The sequence below is a fragment of the Equus quagga genome, chromosome 5, assembly GCF_021613505.1.
Source record: "Equus quagga isolate Etosha38 chromosome 5, UCLA_HA_Equagga_1.0, whole genome shotgun sequence".
NCBI classification, from domain to species: Eukaryota; Metazoa; Chordata; class Mammalia; order Perissodactyla; family Equidae; genus Equus; species Equus quagga.
The window spans coordinates 126,126,017-126,150,760 of record NC_060271.1 but is presented as its reverse complement, the minus strand read 5'-3'; the positions used below and the strand labels follow the sequence as shown (position 1 = coordinate 126,150,760).

At 40.1% G+C, this 24,744-nt stretch overlaps 1 protein-coding gene across 6 annotated transcripts in view; it reads right to left on the bottom strand.

Annotated features, from left to right (window-relative positions):
• Nucleotides 1-6,797: 6,797 nt before the first annotated feature.
• Nucleotides 6,798-24,744, bottom strand: part of CYRIA (CYFIP related Rac1 interactor A) — a 100,718-nt gene continuing 82,771 nt past the window's right edge. For 5 of the 6 annotated variants that reach the window (XM_046661544.1, XM_046661547.1, XM_046661548.1 and 2 more), the window contains 9 exons: nt 23,281-23,402; nt 21,971-22,076; nt 19,927-20,063; nt 19,381-19,458; nt 19,094-19,210; nt 18,924-19,003; nt 17,339-17,465; nt 12,309-12,379; nt 6,798-10,118 (listed from right to left, as the gene is read on the bottom strand). In XM_046661544.1, coding sequence (XP_046517500.1) covers nt 10,055-10,118; nt 12,309-12,379; nt 17,339-17,465; nt 18,924-19,003; nt 19,094-19,210; nt 19,381-19,458; nt 19,927-20,063; nt 21,971-22,076; nt 23,281-23,402 — 902 coding nt within the window. In that variant the 3' untranslated portion in view covers nt 6,798-10,054. Of the gene's footprint in view, nt 10,119-11,820; nt 12,046-12,308; nt 12,380-17,338; nt 17,466-18,923; nt 19,004-19,093; nt 19,211-19,380; nt 19,459-19,926; nt 20,064-21,970; nt 22,077-23,280; nt 23,403-24,744 lie in introns of all 6 variants that reach the window. The other variant, XR_006888645.1, reaches the window with a different exon arrangement.

The following is a 24,744-nucleotide window of genomic DNA, read 5'->3' as shown; positions in this document are numbered from 1 at the left end:
AAAATCCGAATACAAAACTCGACAAAACCCTCAGCTATTTAGATATTTAAGCTCCTAAATACACTTAAAGAATTAAAAATTATACCCAGAGTATAAAATAGCCTAGTAAAAATGATAATGACGTGCAGCTAAAGATGTTACCATAGAAAAACGCATTTTCTGAAAGTTTTTCCATGAACAGAGAAGACAGCACTAAATATTTCACTCAATACATTATAAAAATAAGAAATAAGAAGAAAAATAAGGCAGTTTGACTAAGAAAGTGGGAAATAATGAAGATAAAAAAACCACAGTAGACAATAATTATAACTAACAATTAATGATTAGTTACTATATGCAAGGTGCTTAGTCATGTTTTTCTAATTAACATTGTTTTACAGATGACAAAATTGAGTCACAAATAAAGTTGCCCAAGATCACACATTTGCTAAGTTACGAGACCTGAATGAAAATCCAGGCCGCTGTTTGGATTTAGAGCGTCCCTCCCTCTCTTAAACCATGAACTGCTATTCAGCGGCTACTGCTTACAACACACACACACGCATGCATGCATACATGCACACACACACGAACAGGTAAGTCATATATTCGTCTAACCAAAGTAAGAAAAGAAGAAATACAAATTCAAAAATATTGATTCTGAAGAAGTAGATATAACCACAAGTAAGGAGAAAATAGTAAAATGTATACAAAACCCAATAAGAAAACCATCAACACAATAAAAAAAAGCAAAAAATATGAAGAGATCCTTCACCAAACAAGGTACATTGATGGAAAATAAAGCACATGAAAATATTCTCAACATCACTAGTCTCCAGGGAAATAGAAATTGAAACCACAATGAAGTATCACTCTAATCGATTAGAATGGCTAAACTTAAAAAGCTTGGCTGTTCCAAGTGTTTGTGAGGATTTGGGGGCAACTGCAATGCTTATACACTCTTGGTGGGAATTTAAAATAGTGGAATCACTTGGAAAACAGTTTGATACTTTCTTAAGAAGCTAAAATACACCTGCCCCATGACCCAGCTGTGCTACTCCTAGGTAAGCGAAACCACGTGTTCATTCAAAAACTGCTGGATGGATGTTTATAACAGCTTTATTTGTGACAACAAATCAAATGTTTGATGAATGGATAAACAAACTGTGTTATATGTGTACAATAGAATACTGCTCAACAACAAAAGGGACAACTTACAGGTACACGCAGCACCGTAGATGAATTTCAAAGTGTTTGTGATGAGTTAAAGAAGTCAGACAAAAAAAAGAATACATACTGTGTAATTTTATTGAAAAAATTCTAGGAAATATGAACTAATCTAGAGTGACAACAAGCATATCAGTGGTGGGAGGGAAGGGTTATAAAGGGGCATGAGGAAACTTAGGGGAAATGGATGTGTTTATTGTATTGGTTGTGGTGAAAGTTTCACATATATATGCATATATTTGTGTATATACATACTAACACACAAAGTGTACATTTTAAATAAGTTCAGTCTATTGTATATTAATTGAATCTCAATAAAGCTCTTAAAAATAAGCTAAAAAATTGGTTGAATAACACGGAAAAAAATTTTATTTATTATATATATGTATGTGTGTGTGTTACGTGTGTGTATACATACTCATCCTCCACAATCTCCCATGCATGTGCACGCACACACACTATCCTGGAAAGAAATTCATTGCATACAGTTTAAGTGAAAAATCAGGTTAAATGAAAAATTAGATCATATATATAATGATCCCATTTTCATAAAAATCTTTCTATGTAGACAACAAAAGCAATGAATGAAAAGATGTCAAAATATTAAAAATAGGTTTTCTGAGTGGTGTACTATGGGAAACAGTTATTTTTTCAAAAAAGATATTTTCCGTATATCACTTTATCAAGTCCAAAGCCATATATCCCAGACCAGCGGAGTGGGATCAGTCCTTGAAAGTGCTTTTAGTTGTAGCTCTTCTGCTCCACTGGCTAATCCTCCATTATCTTATTTGGTGCACCAGTCATTCACTGTTGTTGACCCAGGATCTTCACAGATAGTTGAATTTCACACGCATGCAAAGATAACTGTTCTCCAAATAAGCGCACTTTCCATAGTGCAAGTGTATCTCCTTAGGTGCCAGCATGTCTATATTTTCCCCTCTTGTTGAGAACAATTTCTACTTAGACCAATCATCTTAAACACTATGCCACCTGTTAATTGTGTCTCTGTGTCCATATCATCATGATTGCATTGGACTAGGATACTGTGGTACATCAAGGACCGTGGGAGTTTATCAGTCCTGGCCCTCTGAGAGCCTTGATCAGGCCCAGGCACCTTTCAGCATTCGAGGCTGCTCACCCTTGCCTCTACCATTCTATCCTTAGATTTAGGCTATGGCAAGGAGATTAATGATGAGCCGTTGTGCCTAGGTCTTATTTTTCCTCTCTTCCCAAATACATCATTGACTAATAATAACCCATATCTGAGGCCTGCTTTAGCTTGGAAGTCTTGGGGGAAATGTTCTTATTGGAACTTCCTATCATACATCCTGGGGAGATTTACCTAGCTGAGAATAGTAGAGGTAAGGAGAACCAAATACACTGGTGGGAGTAACAAGGATTCAATGGCTCTTGGCCTGGAGCATGGCTATTGTGGCTCATACTTGCTATTGTGAGAATATAGAAAGATGCTCCTTCCTCCAGGGTGACATAGCATGCCAGGATCATGGGCTTGGAGAGCAGAGCAAGAACCAGATTACATTCCTCATTGCCATGAACTATTTCAAACCATACATAGTGGCCCTGGACCGAAGTTTTTGGCAAAGTAAAACCCTAGCCAGGAGGCCATTAGGTAGAGCTGCATTTGTGCAAAGCACGTGAGGTCACCCTGCTTTGAGTGGTGGCATGGTCTGGGCTTCAGCTCTGGAAGAGAAGAAGGAATTCACTTAAACATGTCTTGAGCACATATTGAGTGTCAGGCATTCCACTAGATGATGTGAACAGAGAGATAAATTAGACACAGGCATTGCTTTCAAGGCATCCATTGTCCAGTAATAAAGAGATAAACACATAAAAGCAAAACGTTATGATGAACATATTTCAAGAGGGAGAGGGAGACGGGAACATGAGAACACAGGGGAAAGAGTAACTAGGTAGATGGGGCAGCACTATTAGCAATGTAGAAATAGCAATGTCTAAATTAAAAAAATAGATGTTATGTTAGAAAACTGTGAATGGCTTCGTAGCGTGGAAAAACAGGATGCACATTTGGTAGTAGGTAAGTGAGATGGGAAAATTAAGGACAGTGCATCTCACAGAAGGCCTTGCATCTTAAGCTGTTGGGCCTGACTCAGTAGTGTCTCTGCAGAATGCTGATGTCCATGAAAAATTATAGATGTTCTGTGAAATATAAAAGAGTTTTGTAACAAATACAATTGAGAATTGCTACATATCATATGCTCTACCCTCCTGTGGAGATTTATAATGAATAAAAAATTCTGTTAGTAAAAAGAATAAGTAAATAAAATAATCTGTTTAACTTTGTTTTACAAGTACTTGAAAATTGAGGGTTTTTTTCATGGAGCACCAATTAACATCTCCCAGAATGTATTTCAGAAAACTTGCTAAAGGCAATAGTATGACACAGATATTGTCAGATATAAGTCAGAGAAAGATGAGTGTCAGCTGTGCAGAGAATGGGTTAGGGGAGGAAGAGAGTAAAGGCTGAGTGATCTTCTAAGGAAGAGATAATGAGGCTTGGAGTAAACAAAGCAAATGAACTAGGGAGAAGTTGATAGATTTTGAGAGCACTTTCAGAAGAATATTTGTTAGATCTTAATGATCAGCTGGAAGAGTGGGGCTAAAGAAGAAGGAACAGTCACTCCCATGAGTTTGGCTTGAGTCTAAAAACATTGTGAAAATAAATACCCAAGGTGGTATCTGGACCTTTCCAAAACTACTTTCTGCCCATCTTATGTGATATTCAGAAGATCCAGGACAAAGAAAAGTGCTTTTTCCAGCTACCTAGCAACTTTATTTTTAGAACGAACATATTATCTTTGATAAACAGAGTTCTAGAGACAAAGTTCAACCAACTAAGAAGGCTTAGAGATCCAGGATAAATGGCTGTGGACTGTTAGAGCAACTCTCCCAGATTGCTATCCAAGGTGCTGAATCGGTTTAGTTTCTGGAAACTGCTTCTGTTGCCCTTCTGCCTCTGCCTCAACCTCAGTTCTCTGATGGAGTAACAGCCTTGTCCCAGACAGAGCAAGATTTCATTTACTAGAATGCCTGCCCTTGCCAGGACTAGCTGACTCTGACTTTTGATCAAGATAACAGCCTGATTTCTCAGCTGGACTCCTGGCAGATCAGCTGCAAGCTGAAGCTCACTATGTCCACAGAGGTTAAAAATATCCTGACAGGTAGGTAAATATTTCCTCCAGAATAAAATTGACCAGCCAAGGGAACAGATAATTTGTTACTGTGGATGGCTGTGAGCTACAGAAATTAATTATCAGGGTTTCATTTCAGCACACTCAGGCTTCAGGACCCTAACGTTTCCCCTTTGCAGGTGACTTCTATTGGCCACTGGCCTATATTGAGCTCATACTTGCCCTGTAAGGGATACATTGTCTGCCCTCAGAATCTTAAAATCTACTGGAAAAAAGAAATGCATAATTTAAAGTACTGTGCAGTGGTCTATATTTAGCATCAACTAAATTAAATGCATTAGAGATCAAGAAGAGAGAGGATCACCATGGACTGGAGTAGTTAGGGAAAGCTTCATGGAGGACATGGAGTATGCCCTGGGCCTTGATGCACAGGTAGACTTCAGACAGACAGAAAGGAAGAAGGTGTGTATTAATGACAGCATCATCGGAGTGGAAATGTCCATGTCACATTTTGAAGACAGTAAACACTCACCTGGTTCAACTTAAAGTCCCCTATCCTTCCATCCTCCCCACCTACATTCACATGTAACAGCAACACCTTTATACCCCTCCCCATAGTGACTGAATTATTTCTTTCATACGAAAGGAAGAAAAGTCCTTTGAAACATATTGACATTTGGAAGAAAATAATTTTATAGTCTTTCCCAAGTATTGCTGATATTTTCTAGGTACATGCTTCTTCCAGGTGTAAGGAGCCTTTTAAAACTACTGGTGCTCTAGTCACAACATTGAAGACCTTAGCTCTTGGGTAGCTTATGAACGATGAATAAAATATAGCTCCTGACTTGAAGCAAAGTCTGTCATGGTGCTAACAAGGACAATTTAAAAATGAAGAGAAAGTGCAGGCAGAGAGAAGGAGGAATCTGGAAATATGCCATTTGATCGGAAAAATTGGAATATTTCATAGAGAAAAGACTTTCTTGAGTCAGTTTACAGGAACTTCCAGCATAAAAGAGTGTAAACTAAATTCTGGGGCTTAACTAAATTCCTACTTACCACAATTTCAAAGGGCATTTTGATGGAGGCATTTTGCAGAAGGTATTTTCAGAACATCCATCTCTAACACTTCCAGCATTTCTAGACTTGGTGTAAGAGAAAACAGGCAAGAGAAGAGCTAGAATAGTAAAAATACAGTCCCAGGAACTTGATGTGACCAGGGAAGAAAAGCTCCCTCCTTTGGAGTTAGACTTTTGAGCTTAAGCAGACCAAATGGTTAAGACCTCTCATTATTTAGTGTGTAAGAGGTACCACAAAGGTGTGATCAGCAGGGGTGTTTTACTAATAGAGATCAAGATTGTGGCACTGGATAGATTAATGTACTTAAGGAATATGAACGATCTAAATACATTAGTCAATATTATTTAGTATTATTTAATTAGTCAATTTGTGATGACTAAACATGCTGCAGACCTTTCAAACAGCAAATGCCTAGAAATTCTATCTACTCATAACCCAAAGCATGAAATCAGGTGTAAGAGAGATTGCAGATAATTACCAGGTTTCAAGAAAGTGCCCAGCTGAACTCCTCATCCCCATCCTTCCAAGAAAACCCTGATCAATAATTATCTTTCTGGCTGGTATGAAGGGTATTCAATTCCTCACTAGCTGTATTCCTCTTGACAATCACTACTCATTTTTTCCTGCCTTTTGACCCTCAAAACTCATTTAATTAGGGTCTCTTTCTCTCTCTCTAGGCCTCTTCCCTCCTTTCCTTCCAGCTTGTGTCCACTTACAATTTGTCCTTGTGTCAATTTACAGAAAATTTCCCATTTCTATTCATTTTTCTTTGTATTTTGTATAGTGCATCATGGAAGGTATCTCTTAGGGACTCTGACCCATTAAGAACACACACAATTAGGTCTCACGTGATCAGCTTAGGAGGTGCAGGCATTAAAAGTAATGCTCTAGAATAGTTCCAACGTTCAATAGTTAAGAGAATTGCTTAAGTTGCCTGAAAAATGTACTTATATGGAATAGGTTATTTGCTGATTTTGCCAAATTCATAAAGTGCTACTGCACTCAAAGAAAGATTGAAAGAGCCTTTATTAGGGTTTCTTAGCCTCCTTGGACAAGTAGGTCTCATGCATTTCTAGATTACAATCGTGTCTCTGTTCATTTTATGCCTTTTTTATAATGAAGGGTCTTTGCTGAAATGAAGAAGATATGCCTGGTACCAAGAGCGGTCCATTTTGAGTATTTCATGTTGTCTATGAAGAAACTGAGGCTGAGGGAGGTGAAGGGCGGATGGTATGATTTCCTAGTCCCCAAAACAGATGCTTAGCAAATGTCTATGATTAGCATCTATCAATGATTATATGCTTATCATCCATTCAACCTGGAACATCATGTAAAGTAGCAGTGTGTTTTTAAATATATGTACCAAACTTTAATTTTCATTTCACACTCAAAACTTCTGTACAAAAAGAGGCAAAGCAGGCAAAAAAATTACAATAACTTTAGCAAACAACATATGACAACTTTAAAACAGCTTTGTGTATGCAACAGCCTTTATGGATGGAGTGGGGGAAATGGGCCTCTAAAGGTTTTGTCTCTTAAGTTAAAATTCCAATGTTTATTATTAACATCTAGAAAAATTCACAGCTGTCTAGGATACAAGATTGAATGAGAAGTCTCTGAATTCTACTGGACAATTGGATCCCAAGATTGAGTAGGTTTCATTTTTCTTTTAAGGAAATACAAAATTATTTTTACTTAAATGTGATGATGTATCAAAAACTTCAGTTTACCACTAATATCTTGATATAATGGTGATGACTAGAAACAAACATTGACGAAGCGTGATGTCAACTAATGGTTAAAAGATAGTATCCAAGACTTTCTTTCTGGTTGTCAATTAATACTCCAGCCCTAATGGGTCACCACAATCCAAAACATTTGTTGCCACTTGTTTTTTTTTTTATTACAATTACTTGTGGCACATGAAAGCTTTCTGAGAACAATGTTATAATGCCAAAATAGCAGTGCATCTGAGAAATGTAACTTTCACCCTGTTGCTTGCCCCAAAATAAATATCTGAGTAAAGGAAAACACAGTTTATTTGGAAACTATGAGACGTTGGCGTCGAAAATGAAATATAGTTAACATTGACATGGATACTTTCGCTAGCACTTTCCCCTAAACCACTCATGGGTCTTGGACACATGTGCATGCAGCACAAAAAACATGACTGTTCAAGGACTCCTGATGCCTGGAGGACAATCTGTTAAAAGAATTTGTCTCCCACAATAGTTCTGGAGTGGACCCAAGGTCCATCACCTGTTCGTGATCACAGACATTCAGTTAACCTGTCCTCCTGATAGTCGCAGGCCCTGGGCTTTTGGGAATCCATGTAGCGGTGAGTCTTGGCTTTGAGACAAGATGGCCTGCCTAAATTAAGGCAGGCTTGCAGCCCCTCCCATATGTTTGGTCCCATTTGATAGAAAGTCTAGTGAAAAATTATAAATGTGCTCAACTACTTACTCTGCAAGTCCTTTCCTCTCTCCAAAACTTAATCTCCTCATCTGATAAAGGAGGAAAAATGGACCCAATGATGATAAACACTGAGTGCCTCTACATTTCTAGTCTTGACAGTTGTTGCCCAAGGATAACATGTGGCTGCCAAATAGAAGAATATTTCATAAGCTGAATATTTAATGAATTTGTTCACTCAGTATTATCCCATTTTCTGGCTTCCCCTGGGATTGCAGTATCCCTAGGTTTCAAAAGATCTTGAAGGCCGTAGAGTACATTTCTATTCTGATGAGAGAACTCCCATCCAAGCAGCTGTACTTGTTCAGCTTGAAAAGCTGTAAGGAAAGGGGTCTTTCCTCTCTCTGTTGACTGACGTTTAGATAGAGACCAGGGAATCTGTTCTGCCGCTCGACTGGATTTCTTTGCTAAAAATAAAATAAAATGAGAGTATATCTACCTTTTTCTTGGAGGACTCAAGGGAATGCCAGCTGGCCACTAATGTCCAGAAAGCAATAGTGTGACAGCTCATTCCTTGGGACATTGTGAATGACACCAAACCCTCATGTACCCAGATCCACCTTCTGGACTTATCATTCACTGGGCAACTCTTCCTTTCTACCAGAAATAGGTAAGCAATTATATAGGCCAGACTGAGGATTTATTTAAAAGTGTCCAGCCTTATCGTATGCATAGGCCACGTGGTGAAAAAGAAAGAGCATGGAGTCAGGAGTGAGGCACCCTGCGTTCTAGTCCGACATGGGGGTGACCCTGTTTGACTCCATCCTCTGTCTCATTTTTCCATTGGAGAGCAGAATAGAAGACTTAAAAGATTCCATTCTAAGCTCTGATCTGCAGACAGAATGACTCTAGGCCTTGTCACACTGTTAATCATCAAGACAAGGTGGGGGGATGCTTACTGGACTCTACTTACTAAGGAAAAACATCAGACTCAGTTATTTTAACGGCTCTTAGCCTTGTAGGGCTCTTGGAGATTGTCTGTTTTAATTGCCCATTTTACAGATGGGGAAGGTGAGACACAGAGAGCTTCAGTGAATCCCCCAAGATCACGCTGTGAATCATTAATAGGGCTAGGACCAAATCCAGGTACTCATACCAGAGTTTTACACACTGCAAAAAGCAGTGGAGTTGGAGAGGAGCTGCCTTTTAAATACCAAGTAACCAGAAAATGTAGATGCTTTTCCCACTCCAAATTCTCCCAGTTTTCTGGTAACTCACAAAGTGGTCTAGACCTCCGTTGCCACATGAATAGTCCACAGAGGACAAGGCTCCTATTAGGAGAGACTGTGTGTCCAGCACTCCACAAACAACTGGAATGTCAGCAAACTTACCCACAAGTTCAAAGGCAGAGCTCCATTTCCCCGGCCCTGTGGACAGAGGGTTGAAGCAGAGAGCTGACTGTCCTGTTGCCTGGGTGCCCTTCCTCCCAACCTGTCCCCCGCTTCCAAGACAAGCACCTTCATCAGCCCGGCTACAACAGCACATCTATCTATTCTTGCTTCTCTCCCATGAATTGAGTCAAACACAGGCGATTTTCCTCTTGTGAAACTGAAAGGGAACTTTAGAGGGATACAAACCCAGACAGAAAGGGAATATGCTGATGAATAAAATCCGTGCAAAGAGGAGAGTTGCACGTGTGGTTTGCAGTCTGAGGAAAGAGAGGGGGTGTGCTGAATTCACAACACTTTCGTGGATTCCTCTCTCCCTCTATCAGGATAACAGTTGTGTTTCTTGCAGCTGAGCTGACACAGGAAATCAAATACTTCGTGTTTCTATAACTATACTGCCCAGAGAGATTACACACCTAGAATTAAAACACTACCACAAACTATTGGGAATTTCTGATTGTTACAGGTCTAGTTAAAGGACTCCAGTGGCAAAGATCAAAGTCTCCAAATCCTGCCTTTGGAGAAGGGGGTTTTGTTTTAGACACCAAAGTAAGGCTCTCAAGTCAATTTATGCTCTGCTGGGTTGAGTCAGTCAGGATACAAATTAAGGTCCATATATTTCAGTGACAAGAAGGAAACGGTTATGTAAATACACAAGTATTAACATCAATCTGTATTAAATTATGTAAACATATACATCTTCTGAGGTCAGTACATAGATCCTCTTCTTTGAGCAGAGTTTTACTGAAGCATTGCTCGAATCTGTTTGGAAGTCGATTCATCATTCAAGTGCTTTGTAGTGAACCTGGATGAAGAGATAACGATAGAGTTCAGTGTGCAAACAGTACTCAAGGCTTTGATAAGGGCTCACCAGCCCATCTTTACCTTGGGAGACACAGTCACTGTTTATAAATCAAACTTGGGCCTGGTTATTTAGACAAAGAGCCACACTTCAATGCCCAGAGTATTCTCAAACAGATTTAATATTTGATTCTTCTTTCCAAAGGAATTTTATCTTATGGTTATTAAACAAGTAGATCTTTTATCTAATCAAATAATTGCACAGAGAAGATATAAGGCATCTCATTTTCCAGGGAGGTAGACTTCACATGATTGAGTGCAGAATCTTGGCCGTCTAGGCAACCCCTGCTGAGCCACAAATTTCAAAATGCAGGTTTGCATAGCAACATTAGCCAAAACTGAAACGTTTATGGTTTTCTACTTTTGCGGTAAGGCTTATCCTCATTGCCACCACAAGGGGGCAGAAGAGCAGGTAAACAAACCAAGAAAAGTGATGCAATCGGCAACCTCACATTAAACTGGTGTAGATAAGAGTTGATGAAAAGGAAGGAAAAGAGAATTAACATGAAATAAAATCTTGCCCATGTCCTAGGCATGCCATGTAAGTCTACGTTTCACTCACACTAACTCTTTGCAGGAGGGGTTTTTGCCTCCATTTTACAGATGAGAAAACTGAGATTCAGAGAAGTTAAACGGCCCGTTCCAGATCACAAATACGACAATGCACGATTTATGAACAACGTGTGATTTCTGATTTGGACCCAAGTCTGGCTGCCTCAAAAGCCTGTTCTCTTTCACTTCATCCCAGTGCCTGCAGGAGACACAAATGCTAACGCTCAGATGGGACTCGCAGCCTACCACAGAGCCCTACTCTCAAGGTCTCGTTTCATTGAATAAAGCTGGAAAGTGCAAGAAATCCAGAAGCTAAGGTCTTACTGAGTATGGAAAGCCAGCCTTCTGTGAAATGGGCTCAAATGGAGAAAACCTTGGTTGAGCCACAGAATCTGGAAGGCTGCTATATTAATGCTCTATCTGTTCTGAAGAATGATGACTTAGTAGTTGCACAAAGCAGCACCAGCCTCAGTGCCTAGTTTATTCCTTCCATGTGCGTCTCAGCTGCTTCATTTATTAAAAGGGGATGACAGATCAGCTTCACCTCTCTGACTTGGGATGAGTAAATGAGACAATGTGACTGGGAGTGGAAAATAAAACATGAGTGTTGCACAGAGGAAAAGGATTACTGATCCATTCTACTTATAGTTATTGAACACCTACTGCATGCATGACGTTGAGTGGAACTGAGGGAAATCAAAGATAAATAAGACAGCAGGGACCACAAGCCTTCCAGGTTGCCATCCAGTACTGGAATGACATACACAGTAATGTGATTCAACAATTGATATAAATGTGTCACAGCTTAAACATAAGAATCCCTTCCCTGAAGTGGCTTAAGCACATGTATCGTTGGGAGAGAGGGTACTGGGTGTTGGTAGCTGAGAGGAGCTGTAACAAGAACAGCTGGGCAAATACTTGGGCATCCAGACAGTGTGGAGCAGGGTTCTCAATTCTGGCAGCTGCACATGTGAACACCCAGGGAGCCTTAGAACAAACAAACACAGAACAGATGCGTGAGCCCCACCCCAGGGATTCTAATTCATTTGATCCAAGTTGGAGCCTGAGCATAATTACATTCAAAAGCAACCCACATTAATTCTCAGGTGCAGCCAGGTTTGGAAACACCAGTGAAGAGGGAAGTGAGACTTGGGAAGCTGCTTCTTCTGACAAGCCTCCACTAACCACAAAGCAGCGTGGCGGGGAGTTAGGCCCGTGACCTGGTGGTCACATAGATTGGGGTTCAGGTCTCAGCTTGGCCATCTGCTGTGTGACTTTTGACAAGTTATTTGACTTCTCTAAATCTCAGCTTCTTCCATCTATAAAAAGGAAATGATAAAAATGGTGCTGACCTCAACAAGTTGTTGGGAAGATTAAATGTGTTAAGATATGCAGAAGGTTAAGCCTGGCACTCTAGTCCTTGGTCCCGACCTCAACAAGTTGTTGGGAAGATTAAATGTGTTAAGACATGCAGAAGGTTAAGCCTGGCACTCTAGTCCTTGGTCCCTAACAGCATCTAAATTTGCAACCGATCTGAAGGGTTGGCTGTCCAATGGGAGTCTACCCCAGGGTTGAGGCTCACCTGAGGGCATTCAGCAGCCCCTCCACACTGTCCGGGGCCTGTTCCTTCAAAACTTTTATACAGCCTTTCATCTAGGAGGAAAAAGTACATTTGTTAATATCCTAGAAAGTCTGTCCATAATAATATCTGTCCATGATAACCCCTGTCCACAATAATATCACATTATTTTTGCCCACAGAAATCAAACACAGAAATGACCAACAGAACTTCCTAACCCCTCAGGCCAGTGAGCTGCTCTTCTTGGCTTCTGCAAGGTTCTGTATCAGTTTTCATACTAAACTGCAATTGAACATTTCATGTGCCTGGCATTTGGGGACAAAGACTTGAGGTTTGGATCTTGCCTTGGACTCCGGAGCCAAGTGTGGGGATTTCCCTCCAGTCAGTGCTCAGTTGAGATTGACTACATGAATTACAAACCTGATCATTTGGTGCCATCCTTCTGCCCAGAATGCTGTTCCTCCTTCAGATGTTTGACTGGCAAACTCTTAACTATCTGTTCAGGACCCAGCTGAAGATCACTGACACCAGGCAGCCTCTTCTGACCTCATTCCCTTCATTAGGTAGAAGTAACCACCACCTCTTTGCTTTCCCAATAGTACACTGGCATTTAACAGAGAACCATGGAGATCTTGTACCCAGATTAATTTGTCTCCCTCAGTAGACCAGAAGAGGATTGGTAAAGGACAGTGGTTAGGAATGTGAACCACATGGAGCTTGCCTGGGTTTCATCCATGCTTGCATGTTTAGCATCTTCATGAACCTAGGCAGGTTTCTTAGCTTTTTGTGCCCTTAGAATATAATTTATTCATAATCTGGGAAGTGTATGAAAGCTAAATTCATATAGATCATATTATAGTATGCATATCCTGGAATTTTTTTTGGCAAAGGAAGAAATTTTCTGCAAAGAATACCATCACTCATTTTAAACTCAGATGTTCATGCCCTGTATTAGATTTGGGTATACTAATGGCCTCTTTTATAGTGGTCATTTATAAATATTTTCTGTGGGTATACTTCTGATATGTTGAAAGTTTTTTCTAAAAGGTCTGATAAAACTTGATACATTGATGGAGGCAGCCAGAAACACAGAGTTGAGAATCATTTGGGGCTGATGTAAAGGCTCATAAAGAAAGAATGTCCTGGTCAATCAGAGATGTCTCTCATGGGTGCAGGATAGGATCAAGTCTAGGGATGCAGAGATTGGGTCCCTCTCTCGATAGAGTTCATAGTCTAGTAGGAGAAGAGAGATAAACGGCTCATTATCATAGTGTGATATGTGTTCCTTAAAAAAATGCCAAAGGAGCAATGGGAACATAGATTAGAAAACAGATGGAAGAGCAGTGGGTACTCTCTGGGAACTTCCAGTTCTATTTCAGGCTGCTTAAAGCCTTGGGTGTGAATAACGAGATGCAGTCAGGGATGTAGTCAAGGCCAGATCCACTGTGAGTCTAATAGTATGTTAGGGAGTTGGGGGCCTTTGCCTGTAGAAAACACCCTTGACAGATGTTAAACAATTTAGCAACATGGTTAATATGGAAAAGGATCAGAGGAAGCAAGACTGGAGACAGGAGGACCAGTGAGAGCCCTGAGGGTGTGGAATGTGGGAACAGCAGTGGGCACGGAGAAGCAGGGAGAGATGGGGTGATTAATCTGAGGTCCAGTACATAGGACTAGGTGACTGATAAGATGGGCATGAAGAAGAGGGAAGATGACAATTCCTAGGTTCTGAGGGACAACTCCAGGTTTCTGGCTTAGAGGCTGGATTGGAGGGAGGTGAAATACCTATGAGAGGAACCCAGGAGGAAGAACAGATTTATGAGGAAAGGAGTGCCTTTGATTTGAGGCCGGCTATGTCTCAGGTGTCCAGAGGAGGTGGGTTCTGGAATTCCGAGTGAGGTTTGGGCTGGAGACTGGGGTTAAGGAGCGATTCCTTATTGAATCATTCCATCTAATTCTAAGGAAATCATTGAAAATGCCATCTCACTCCAGGTCACCTTTCCTGGCACCCAAGAACAGCCTCTATTCTCTAAATGACACATACCTGCCCCTTGGGCCTCGGTGACTCTGCTCTGATGATTCCCTCTGCCTGGAGGACTTCTCATTCTCTCTGTCCATTTGGTAAAATCCCATCCCTTCTTCAAGGTCCACCTCAAACCTCATCCTCTGTCTCTGCCTCTGAGCAGAATGAGTTTCTCCCTCATCTGGGTTTCTAGAGCTCACTGTGCATCTATTTTGCACTCCAGGCACGTTGTTTGTAAGTGCATAAAACAGAACCTCTTCCAGGGCATCACAAGGAAATATTTGTTTTTTCACAGTTGATGCTGATACCCTAAGGATTTATAAACTCAATGCAGGTAATTAATTACTGGCTTAGGAGCAGCCTGATATCTGGAAGAAGACCTTTTATGTCATCAAAGAAAATGGTCCATCCAATACATGTTGTGTTTGGTAAACCCAAAACTTTCTTAGAGATGCATGCAAACTTCAGTATGAACAAACCTTTCTTAGTGAGACCTACATGAACAAATACACTTCATCAAGACTATGTGTGGTTAGATTTAACATTATATAATGTTTACGATCTCAACAGAAAGACTCAGTAAATGACAAACAAGGAGAAGCTTTTTAAAGGTTAGGGCTATAAGACATAATTGTATACAGTGTATTTTCAATTGTTGACTCTGTGACAAGTTAACAAATGGCTATGGTAAATGAGAATGTCCTATGAGTACCAGGTAATAAATACTTTATCATATTCAAATGATATTCATGGAATTATTAATAAAGTTATTTATACTCAATCTATAGTATAAAAAGGTTAAAGTCTCACAAAGAATACAGTAAAAATATTTATTGGTATGAAAAAATTTCCATAATATACTGTTACGCAAATTAAATACGTTTAAAAATAGCCATTATAGCAGGGTGCTAATTTGTTAAGCACATATACACACATACACACAAATATCTATATGAAAAGAAGGGACATATGTATGCTGACATATTGATAGTGGTCATCTGTCTATGGTGAGGTTACTACAGATACATTTAATTTTCTGTATTTTGATTTCCTGTATTTTCCAAAAGTTTTTATACTAAATACTTATTTACCTGGTAAGCAGAAACAATTTCATTAAAAATAATGAAGACTCTATGAAGAACCAGGACTAGCTGTGCTAGGAAGCCAGAACCTCAAAATGAGTAATCCAAGTTGCATTTTTAACTGATAGATTTTCTTACATTCTTCAGACTCGTGGCCCCTCTGGGCACGTAGACTTTCTGTCTGCACAGTACTAGAGCATCAAAGATGCTGTTCTGGGCAGATGAATGAGCACAGAGTGTGCCGCCCAAACTTAGCCACGTCAGGATGTTAGGACCAAGAGGTCCTATTCTGTACTTAACAGGCTTTAAATCTATAATTAATAAGACAAGAAATAACAAGTGTTGGAGAGGATGTGGAGCAAAAGGAACTCTCATACACTACTGGTGGGAATGTAAACTGGTGCAGCCACTATGGAAAAAAGTATGGAGATTCCTCGAAAAATTAAGAATAGAAATACCATATGTCCCAGCTATTCCACTGCTGAGTATTTATCCAAAGAATATGAAAACACGAATGCATAAAGATACATACACCCCTATGTTCACTGCAGCATTATACACGATAGCCAAGATTTAGAAACAACCTAAGTGCCCATTAATGGATGAAAGGATAAAGAAGATGTGGTATATACGGAATACTACTCACTTATAAAAAAAGATGAAATCTTGCAACAACATGGATGGACCTTGAGGGTATTATTCTAAGTGAAATAGTCAGATGGAGCAGTCAAATACTGTATGATCTCACTCATAAGTAGAAGATAAAACAACAACAATGACAACACATAGAGATTAGATTGCTGGTAAGAGGGGAAGGGGGGAGGAATGAGGGTGAAAGGGGTGACAAGGCACATATGTATGGTGACAGATAACTAGTCTTTGAATCATGAACATGATGTAGTCTACACAGAAATAGAAATATAATGATGTACACCTGAGATTTATATAATGTTATAAACCAATGTTACCTCAATAAAAAAATAAACAAACAATGAAAAAAAGGCTTTAGATTAACATATGGTGTACACTATTGGGTGGTGTTGCAGGCAAAGGCTGGATTGAGAGGAGGTGTGCTTTATTTTGCAATCAGCAGGAAATCACTTGTACTCCCAAATCATTTGTTTTCCAATTATATTCATTCATTCAGCAAAAACTCTATGGAGCATGTATTGAACGCCACATTCTATGTGCCAAGTACAGTGCTAGGCAGTACAGTGCCAACAGACATTAGAGTACAGATCATGGTCTCTAGCCTTGTCAACAAACTCGGAGTCTGTGAGGGAGTCAGAAAATCCAAAATGGTAAGTGCTCGGGGGCCAGAAGAGAAAGAAGGCTCTGATCCATGCAGGGCACAGAAGATGTGCTGCTGGATGAGGTGACATTTGAGGAGCATCTTAAAGGAATCCACCCATCACAGAAGAGGGAGGGCACTCTGGGCAGGGAAAAGGGCTCAAGCACATTCCAGTGACAACAAAAGCCATGGGAGTCAGGTGGAGCAACTGGCAGGGGCGGGAGGAGAGGAAGCTGAAATGCCATTTGGAATTTGACCACGGTGTCTTGTTATCCAGTATCTCCCAACGTTTTCCACATTAAGACACATATAACATATAAAAAAATATATTTATATGGCACACTGGGTAAACTGAAGGGGCAGCTTGAAGCTAAGTGTCTGTTGACCTGCTTGGCTCTACAGGTTGAGGTGATCAGCAACCTCGTGGTCCTGCTATGATTTTGAGGTTGCATGTTTTGTTGGATGTATGTAAAAAAGATCTGACTTCCTGTTATGAGGAGAGCTGCCATGATGGGGCTTGCCTCTTGGAGAGATCACACTTAGTAGAGGATGGAGGAAAGAGAGGCAGAGGGGCAAGGTCTGTCTGGCAACATTCACAAACTCTTATTTGGAAAGCGCATTTTGTAACTATTCTTACGTCAATCTTGGATGTCTTGCAGAAAGCTCCCATAGGGTGGACGTGGTCGTAGAGGATGATGACCCCCACCATCACCCTCATGCAGAACATCAGCGTTTCTTCACTCGTAAACCTACTCCTGTACTCCCTGGAAGAGAGAAGAAATGGCAGTGGCGTTACTTCCTTGCCAGAGCACGTACATTTCTGGCTCCACATCTGGCTACCTTAGACGCCTCCAATCCTCTCTTGAGAACAATCCCAGACCTGCAACAACCAGGTTAATATGTTCTTAAAGAAACCCATGATGATAATTCTCCTTGAATCTATCCAACCAGCAATTCAGTGTGAAAATAAGGTAAATTAGAGGGCAGTAAATTCTTTTCTCTTCTGTCCTTCAATAGGCCAGCTCATCACGTACATCACTCCCCCACCCATCAATCTTGAATATTTTATAGCAGGTCCCTCTGGCTGTCCAAGATTATAGAGAATAATGGCTTCATTATGGAAAAAAGAATCAGGCTCATTTCCACAAGAGCAGCTATCATTTCCCCAGTCAGAGTAACTTCTTTTGTTAAGACACAGGCTGCAGCCTGAATTGGATTGGCAAAGATACCTAAAAGAAATTATGTACCATTCACTGGGCTGAGAGTATTTGTGGAGTTTCAATTTCGTTCACTTACATTGACAGGGTCCCCAGTGATTCAGATAATTCAGGGCAATTCTACAGACTTTCTTAACATCTATTTCATTAGGAATTGGCCCCACAATGAAGATTATCACTATTTGTGTCTTAGAATAAATCTTAGCTTTGGTATAAGTGAAATATTTGAAATTAAGGTCATCTTACATTTGAAAAGACCGCCAAATTTTATCAGGCACTCTTGACAAATTTAGCCCTCCCAAACACTCTGCAAAGTTGGTGGCATTATGGGGACTTCATCGGATGAGGAAACCAAGGGCCAAGGCAGGTCAGACCACTTGCCTATGGGCACAGAAGGGGCTATAGACATAAGGAAAACCCTGACATCTGAGTGTGGATTTCCTCATTACCATGCTACCTCATCCTCAACAACCTCAACTATTTTTTACATCTAGCAACTAGTGTAAGTACAAAGAAACTGCTGAGAGAGAGAGAGAGAGAGATGTCCACCATCACTCTTGCAACAGCCTTACCACTTCTACTCTTGGTTCTAAAACTTCTCCCAAATCTCTTCTCCAATATATTGATAATAATACTCAGTCATTTAGCCCAATCTTCCATTTTGTCTTTCCACATCTTCTACAGCATCTTTGATTTGAGTCTTGATCCTGCCACCTAACAAGCTAAGCAACCTTTGGGAAGGTTAACCAGTCTGTTAACCTTCGGAACCTCAGTTTCTCCAGCTACAAAATGGGGATAAATATACCTATTACCTAGAGCTCTTTATGAAATTAACTCAGACAATATACATGTAAATTTGAATGCCCTGACCCAAATAGTAGATGTTATCATTGTCATTATCATCATCATATTAACAATCATCATCATTATCATCCTCATATTAAGATGAGTTCGCCGCTGTCTAGGCGAACTCTTGACCATGAGTACATCTCTGATTTAACTTACGGAGTTTCCAGCATGACTTTACAAACACTTGTCATTGTACTGAGGCAGTCTGTGGTGTTCTCTATTGGCAGAGTTTTGTTCTAAATGGGAGACACAAATATATGTTAGCTTTGCTAGCAGCTTTTACATGCAACTAAGAAAAAAACACTTTGTTGTTCAACTTAACTTACTTCGGAGACAAAGTGCATTGTGGCATTGCTAAGGGTTTTCAGCATTGGCGTGGCTTCTGCATAGAAGAGGGACATTCGATTGGCCATCTCATTATTGACTTCATTCTCAATGTCTAGCTGATGAAAATAAGAAGAAAAGACGCAGTTGATAAAGAGATGGTCAGAATCCCCAAACTCCGGAAATTGAATTACAAAGACTCTGTCTTCTCCCTGTGTCCTCCTCAGATGCAGAAATCAAAAGAGATATGGAGGATGGGTATATAGACCTAGGAGACCCAGGGACTCACATGCATGTTGTTGATGCGATTACGACTTATTGTCCTTCTGTAGTAGCTGAAGTCATTCTGAATAGCGGGGTTCCTCATCTGAAATTCAGAAGGAGGAAAGGTCACCTTCCAGCATCAGATGAGGGATAGGCGTTAGGAGACTAGACAGTAGATTTTGTAAATACCAGACTTCTCTTTGTTACACAAAAGGCAAAGCAACTTCTGGTTAAAAATAAGTACTCAGACCTTCATTCTTTTAAAATATGCCCTGGTTTTGCTATAGGCTAGATTTCAGGCAAAGTGTATCCGTTCAATGAGGAACAGAGACTTGAAAAGATTTTCTCTTATTGTATTTTGGCAGATTTTGAATTTCCAAGTACAAACCACCATCTTAAATCACTTTTATCACAAGGAATGCAAATGCTCACCACAATATGCGTCTCTGCAGGGAAGGAGTGACATTTTACTCATCTCCTTATTCTCCCACTTATAGCATTAGCAGAGTACATGCACACAGTAGGTACCCAGTTCAAGTTTGTTAAATTGTCAAAGCATATGCGGCCTAACCTTCAGCTCATCAAATCGAAGGGTAAAATGTAGAATTTCCGCAAACTCCTTTGCCAGGGCTTGCTCCCGCTCCAGGTGTTGGGTTGGCGTGTAGGGTGGACAGGTCAGAGATTCTAATAAACTCTGAAGAGCTTTTTCTGAAAGTCAAAGGGATAAAAATATATTTGAGGTGACCCATAGAGATCCTTCAAAAAGCACAATTCTTAGAACCAGTTGACATTCTCAGAGATAACTTTCTTGGGTCTTTCTTCTCTACTGTCTTTCCCCATAACTGTGTGAGATATGCTGCTTATGGCTGAGGAAAAGACAGAGCCCTTCATGGCCAAACAAGCTAGCTCCACTGCAGAAGGCCCCCAGGGGCACACAGTTTTGTAAATGTCCTCCAAAGCTCAGCTGGAACCTCACATGCTCGGTAGTCCCAATTCTTAACCCTGTTAGAAAACCACTTTTATCACAAGGAATGCAAATGCTCACCACAATATGCGTCTCTGCAGGGAAGGAGTGACATATACACGTTTTTGGATCAAGTGCATGAGAAAGCCATTCATGATCCAGGATGAGATGAGGCAGTTGTGAACACACGGGTTAGATAACCTGTTTTGCAGGGGAAGACTTCTGGGCCCATTCTATCTCTTCTCTGCATCTATACTCTAACCTAATCCCAAGAATATTTTTCTACAAACCCACTGCTAGACCTACCTCCATTATTGTCCTTGAAACAGTCTCATTACTCCCTCTTGTCTGTTTCTAAACATTCCCTCCCGCTTTTCCTTCAATATATTCCTAATAGCACTGAGTCATTTAACCAACCCTCTAGAGCAGCGGTTGGCAAACTATGGCCCACTGTCAATTTTTGCAAGTAAATTTTTACTAAAACATAGCTACACTCATTCCTTTATGTATTGACTAAAGCTACTACTGTGCTATAACGGCAGAGTTGAGTAGTTGCAACAAAGACAGGGTGGCCCACAAGCCTAAAATATTTATCATCTGGCTCTTAATAGAAAAGTTTGCCAGCACCTGCTCTATGGTCCTTAAATGTCTTTCACAGCATCTTTACAAGGGCATCTCTAGCCTTTTCCATCTATGGAAATGCACTGTCTTCTGAGGCAGCTAGTTCTACCTTGACCTGCTCTGTCAGATGGATCTTTTTCCTTCTGTTGAGCTTAAACTTAGCTCCTCAGGATTCTGGTTCATTGGGTTTGGACATACACTTTGAGGAAACAGAGAAGTTAATCTCTCTTCAACTCGAGAGTCTTCAGAAGAGCTCTCTTCTTGAAAAACTGGTTCAGTTCATTCAACTACTCCCTTTGGGTCTCAGCTTCAAGTTTTCTTAACACCATGGTTATTACGCTCCTAAAGTATTTCAATTTCTCTATTTCGCTTAAAATGTGGCATCCATTAATGGCAAAAGTAGAGTAGAACATTACTACCCCCTTCATCATTCCAGATATATTATATTAACTAATGAAACCTCAGATGGCTTTACTGATGGGAGGAATGGTTATATCATCATGGTGCATACACTGAGCCTACTGTCAACCAGACTGGACTTTACTCTTGCTTCTACAAAGTCACCTTATACCTGTACAGGGTTTTTTTGTTTGTTTGTTTTTATTTTTCTAAAGCTTAAGGACAGCACGTTATGTTTGTTTTTCTTGTATTTTACTGTATTACATTTCTCACATGACTCTAGCCAACCAAGTTATTTTTGGGTTAGCAGGTAACCTGTGTCTTCCAGCTTCTCTATCTCTCAGAAATGTGCTCAGACCACAGCAAAACTGTTAAGAGTCGGACTTAAAAGACCAAAGTGACACCCACCATTAGAGACACCTTAACTGTGCCAATAACTTCAGGAGAAGAGACTTTGAAGTGGATTGAAAGAAATGAAAATGTTAGGTGTTGTTGTCCATGAATGCCTCTTATAAGACACCCTGGATGGATGTAGGACATTTTCCAATGCACTGAGCTCTTCCCGCTACTTTCTCAAATGCCATAATGGAACTTGATACACAGGACACGAAAACTGTAAACACATACTCACCTAACCTTATTGAAAACTCATAAAATCTTTTTAGCCTCACGACCAGAGGACACACTGCATTCCAAGCTTTTTCTTGAAGTTGAATATCATTGGGATTTTGAATTGCCTACAAAAACATGATAGAATTGTTTAAAAAAAATAAGCTCCACATCAAAATGCCATAAGATTGAGAAAGGATTTTAGTTAAAAAAATGCAATTTCTGATGTACTTTGCTAATGTGTATTTCTTAAATTGACATCAGTTCGTCGGACTGTCCTCCAACATGCTCAATTAGAATGGAGATTTTAGTACTTGAACATAATGCAAAGGACTCTACAATTAGATCCCGTGTCATCTTACTTGTTTCTCTTATCTTAAATGAAAAAAAAATGCACATCTAATTGGAAGCAATTCAGCCCTCCTCCCCCACCATTTGATTCTTCTAAAGCAGAGCCAGGGCTCATTAGGAAGCACAGATTCTGAGGATATTTTCTTGTCTCTCTAATGTATATTACATTCTTGCCAGTCTGCGATGTTACCTAAATTACCAATGGTGACCCCTAAGTACAAAAACAACTTCTCAATAGGCTACTACTTTGTTAGAAATGCTGTTTTGTTGATTTCAGCAGCTTGAGGATTTTGATATTAACGGTGTTTTTTTGAGAAGGACGATGGTAGTGGCAGCAGGGTGTGTGCGTGTGCGCATGTGTGCATGTGTTGATACTTCCACAAAACTAGACTATTTCAAATAAAAGGACTGTGAAGTTTCTTGCCTTTAAGGCATTAAGTCTCAAAAGCCACACTGACAGTTCCTTTTTTCTTTTGCTTTTCATGCATTTATTTTTTCAATCTCATAAGTCATTTCAAGATGGCAGACCTGCAGGCTACTTAAAGCAAAATAGTTTATGGCTGTTATTTGTGATACAGGCGGAACCTGCCAAAATTATTACAAAATGTTGGAAAATTCAGTAAACCCAGATCTCATGACTCATATTCCAACTGTTGTTCATACTTTATATGTACGTTTCCCTTAAATGAAGTAATATACTGACAAATTATTTTTAAATGTGAGTCCTGTGATATCAAATATACGTCTGTGGAGAGAATGGCTAATGTTTTACATGGTCTACAGCACTGCATGCTCAGATTAATGTATTAGGATAAAAACGGTAATCCATATATTTATTTAAAGACACGTTACCCTCCACGTTCTTCCTACTACTCTAGGAAATAATACTAGGGCTATTACTTAATCTTGCTGTGTGCGTGCATGTGTGGGTTTCCCTTCTCATCCAAGGGTGTTGTCAGCTCAGTATTATCATTGGCATACGTCTCGGATCTCTGGCCCCGCGCCCTTGTAAGCCTGTAGGTCTGCGAGGATGCTCTCGGAATCCTGGAGGACGGCGCTGATCTGGTTCCATATTTCCCTCTCTCCTTCTGTGGGCTGGGCATCTAAGAAGGGAAACCAAAAGACACAGAGGGTTTGTGTTTACGAGCAGCTTGGGAAGAGGATTGGCATTCAGTTCTACCTGCTAGACAAAGCTATTTTATTCCTGCAGGTTTAGTATTTACTCTTTAACACGCTAAGCTGCTAGGAAGTGAAAACTAACACAACTTTTGCCCATTAATCGGTTCACACAGTCACCAACTTTTCTACACACATTAAACCAAGCATGTTGGGATCACTGTAGGCAATCCTTTACTTATTTGTGTAGAACATATTTTTTGCACACCTACTATGTGCCAAGTTGATGTACTGGGTGATAGAAGAAATAAACATTGTCTTTTTGAGTCCACTTTTAACAGGAGAAGCTACTGTATATTTCTGTTATGACTGAAAATCTGTGAATCTGAGTATAGAAAAACCATCCCCCTTAAATTTCCATATTTAAAAAAGCTTAAAATATTAGGTAATTAATTAGCCATGACAGAGATGTATCTTTCTGGAACACAATGATATATAGAAGTCATTGTGACTTCTCTTTGAACATGAACTCAAGAAGTGCAGGGAGTCCATTTAAAAACACCTGTACTGCTCATCTTTGGTCTTGACTGTGAATGTTACGCACAAAAATAAGTGACACATTTAAGCTTACATAAATGAAGAATGTATCCTAACAGTCTCAGAAGCATCCCCTTAGCTCCTGGGTGAATTCCCACTTGATTACATTCCTATAGCCCATATAGGAATGTTCTTGTTCCCAGGAGCATTTCAGGGCAGTTGGTGGGTGGAAGTTGAGTGGTGGTAAGGAGTGGGCTTTATTTGTCTCACAATACCTGTACAATAGGCTACTTGCCTGGGCTGGTAAGAAGGCTAGTCTCCATCTAAAACAAAGGCACTGCTAACGGAGAAAGGGAGTATATATCACCTCTTCAAAATCTGCTTTCAAAAATCCAAGTCCAAAGGTACTGCATTCTCTCAGCAGACCTCACTAGTGAAAGGGTAGGCTAGAGTTATGCCTGGTTTAACACTTCCCAAATCAAATTCCAGTTTTGACTAACCTTGGTAGGAGCACAAAAGATTGATCCTGTGAAAAGTAGTAATCCATTAGTTTTACTCTGGGGTAGAAAAGACAGAATTCAAAAGATAGGTGATACCTAAGTGAGGCACTGACCATGCTGACTGGCCTTCAGAGATACTGAGCATCAGAGGAGGGATTGGGCCAGACTTAACTGCTCCTGCTTCAGTGACCTACACCAATCCAAGGCCAGACCCTTGAGAAATGATGCCCATGGGGACTTTTAGACCATTTTATTTCCCAGTCCTGCTAAGACCAAAGAAATGAGTAGAGTT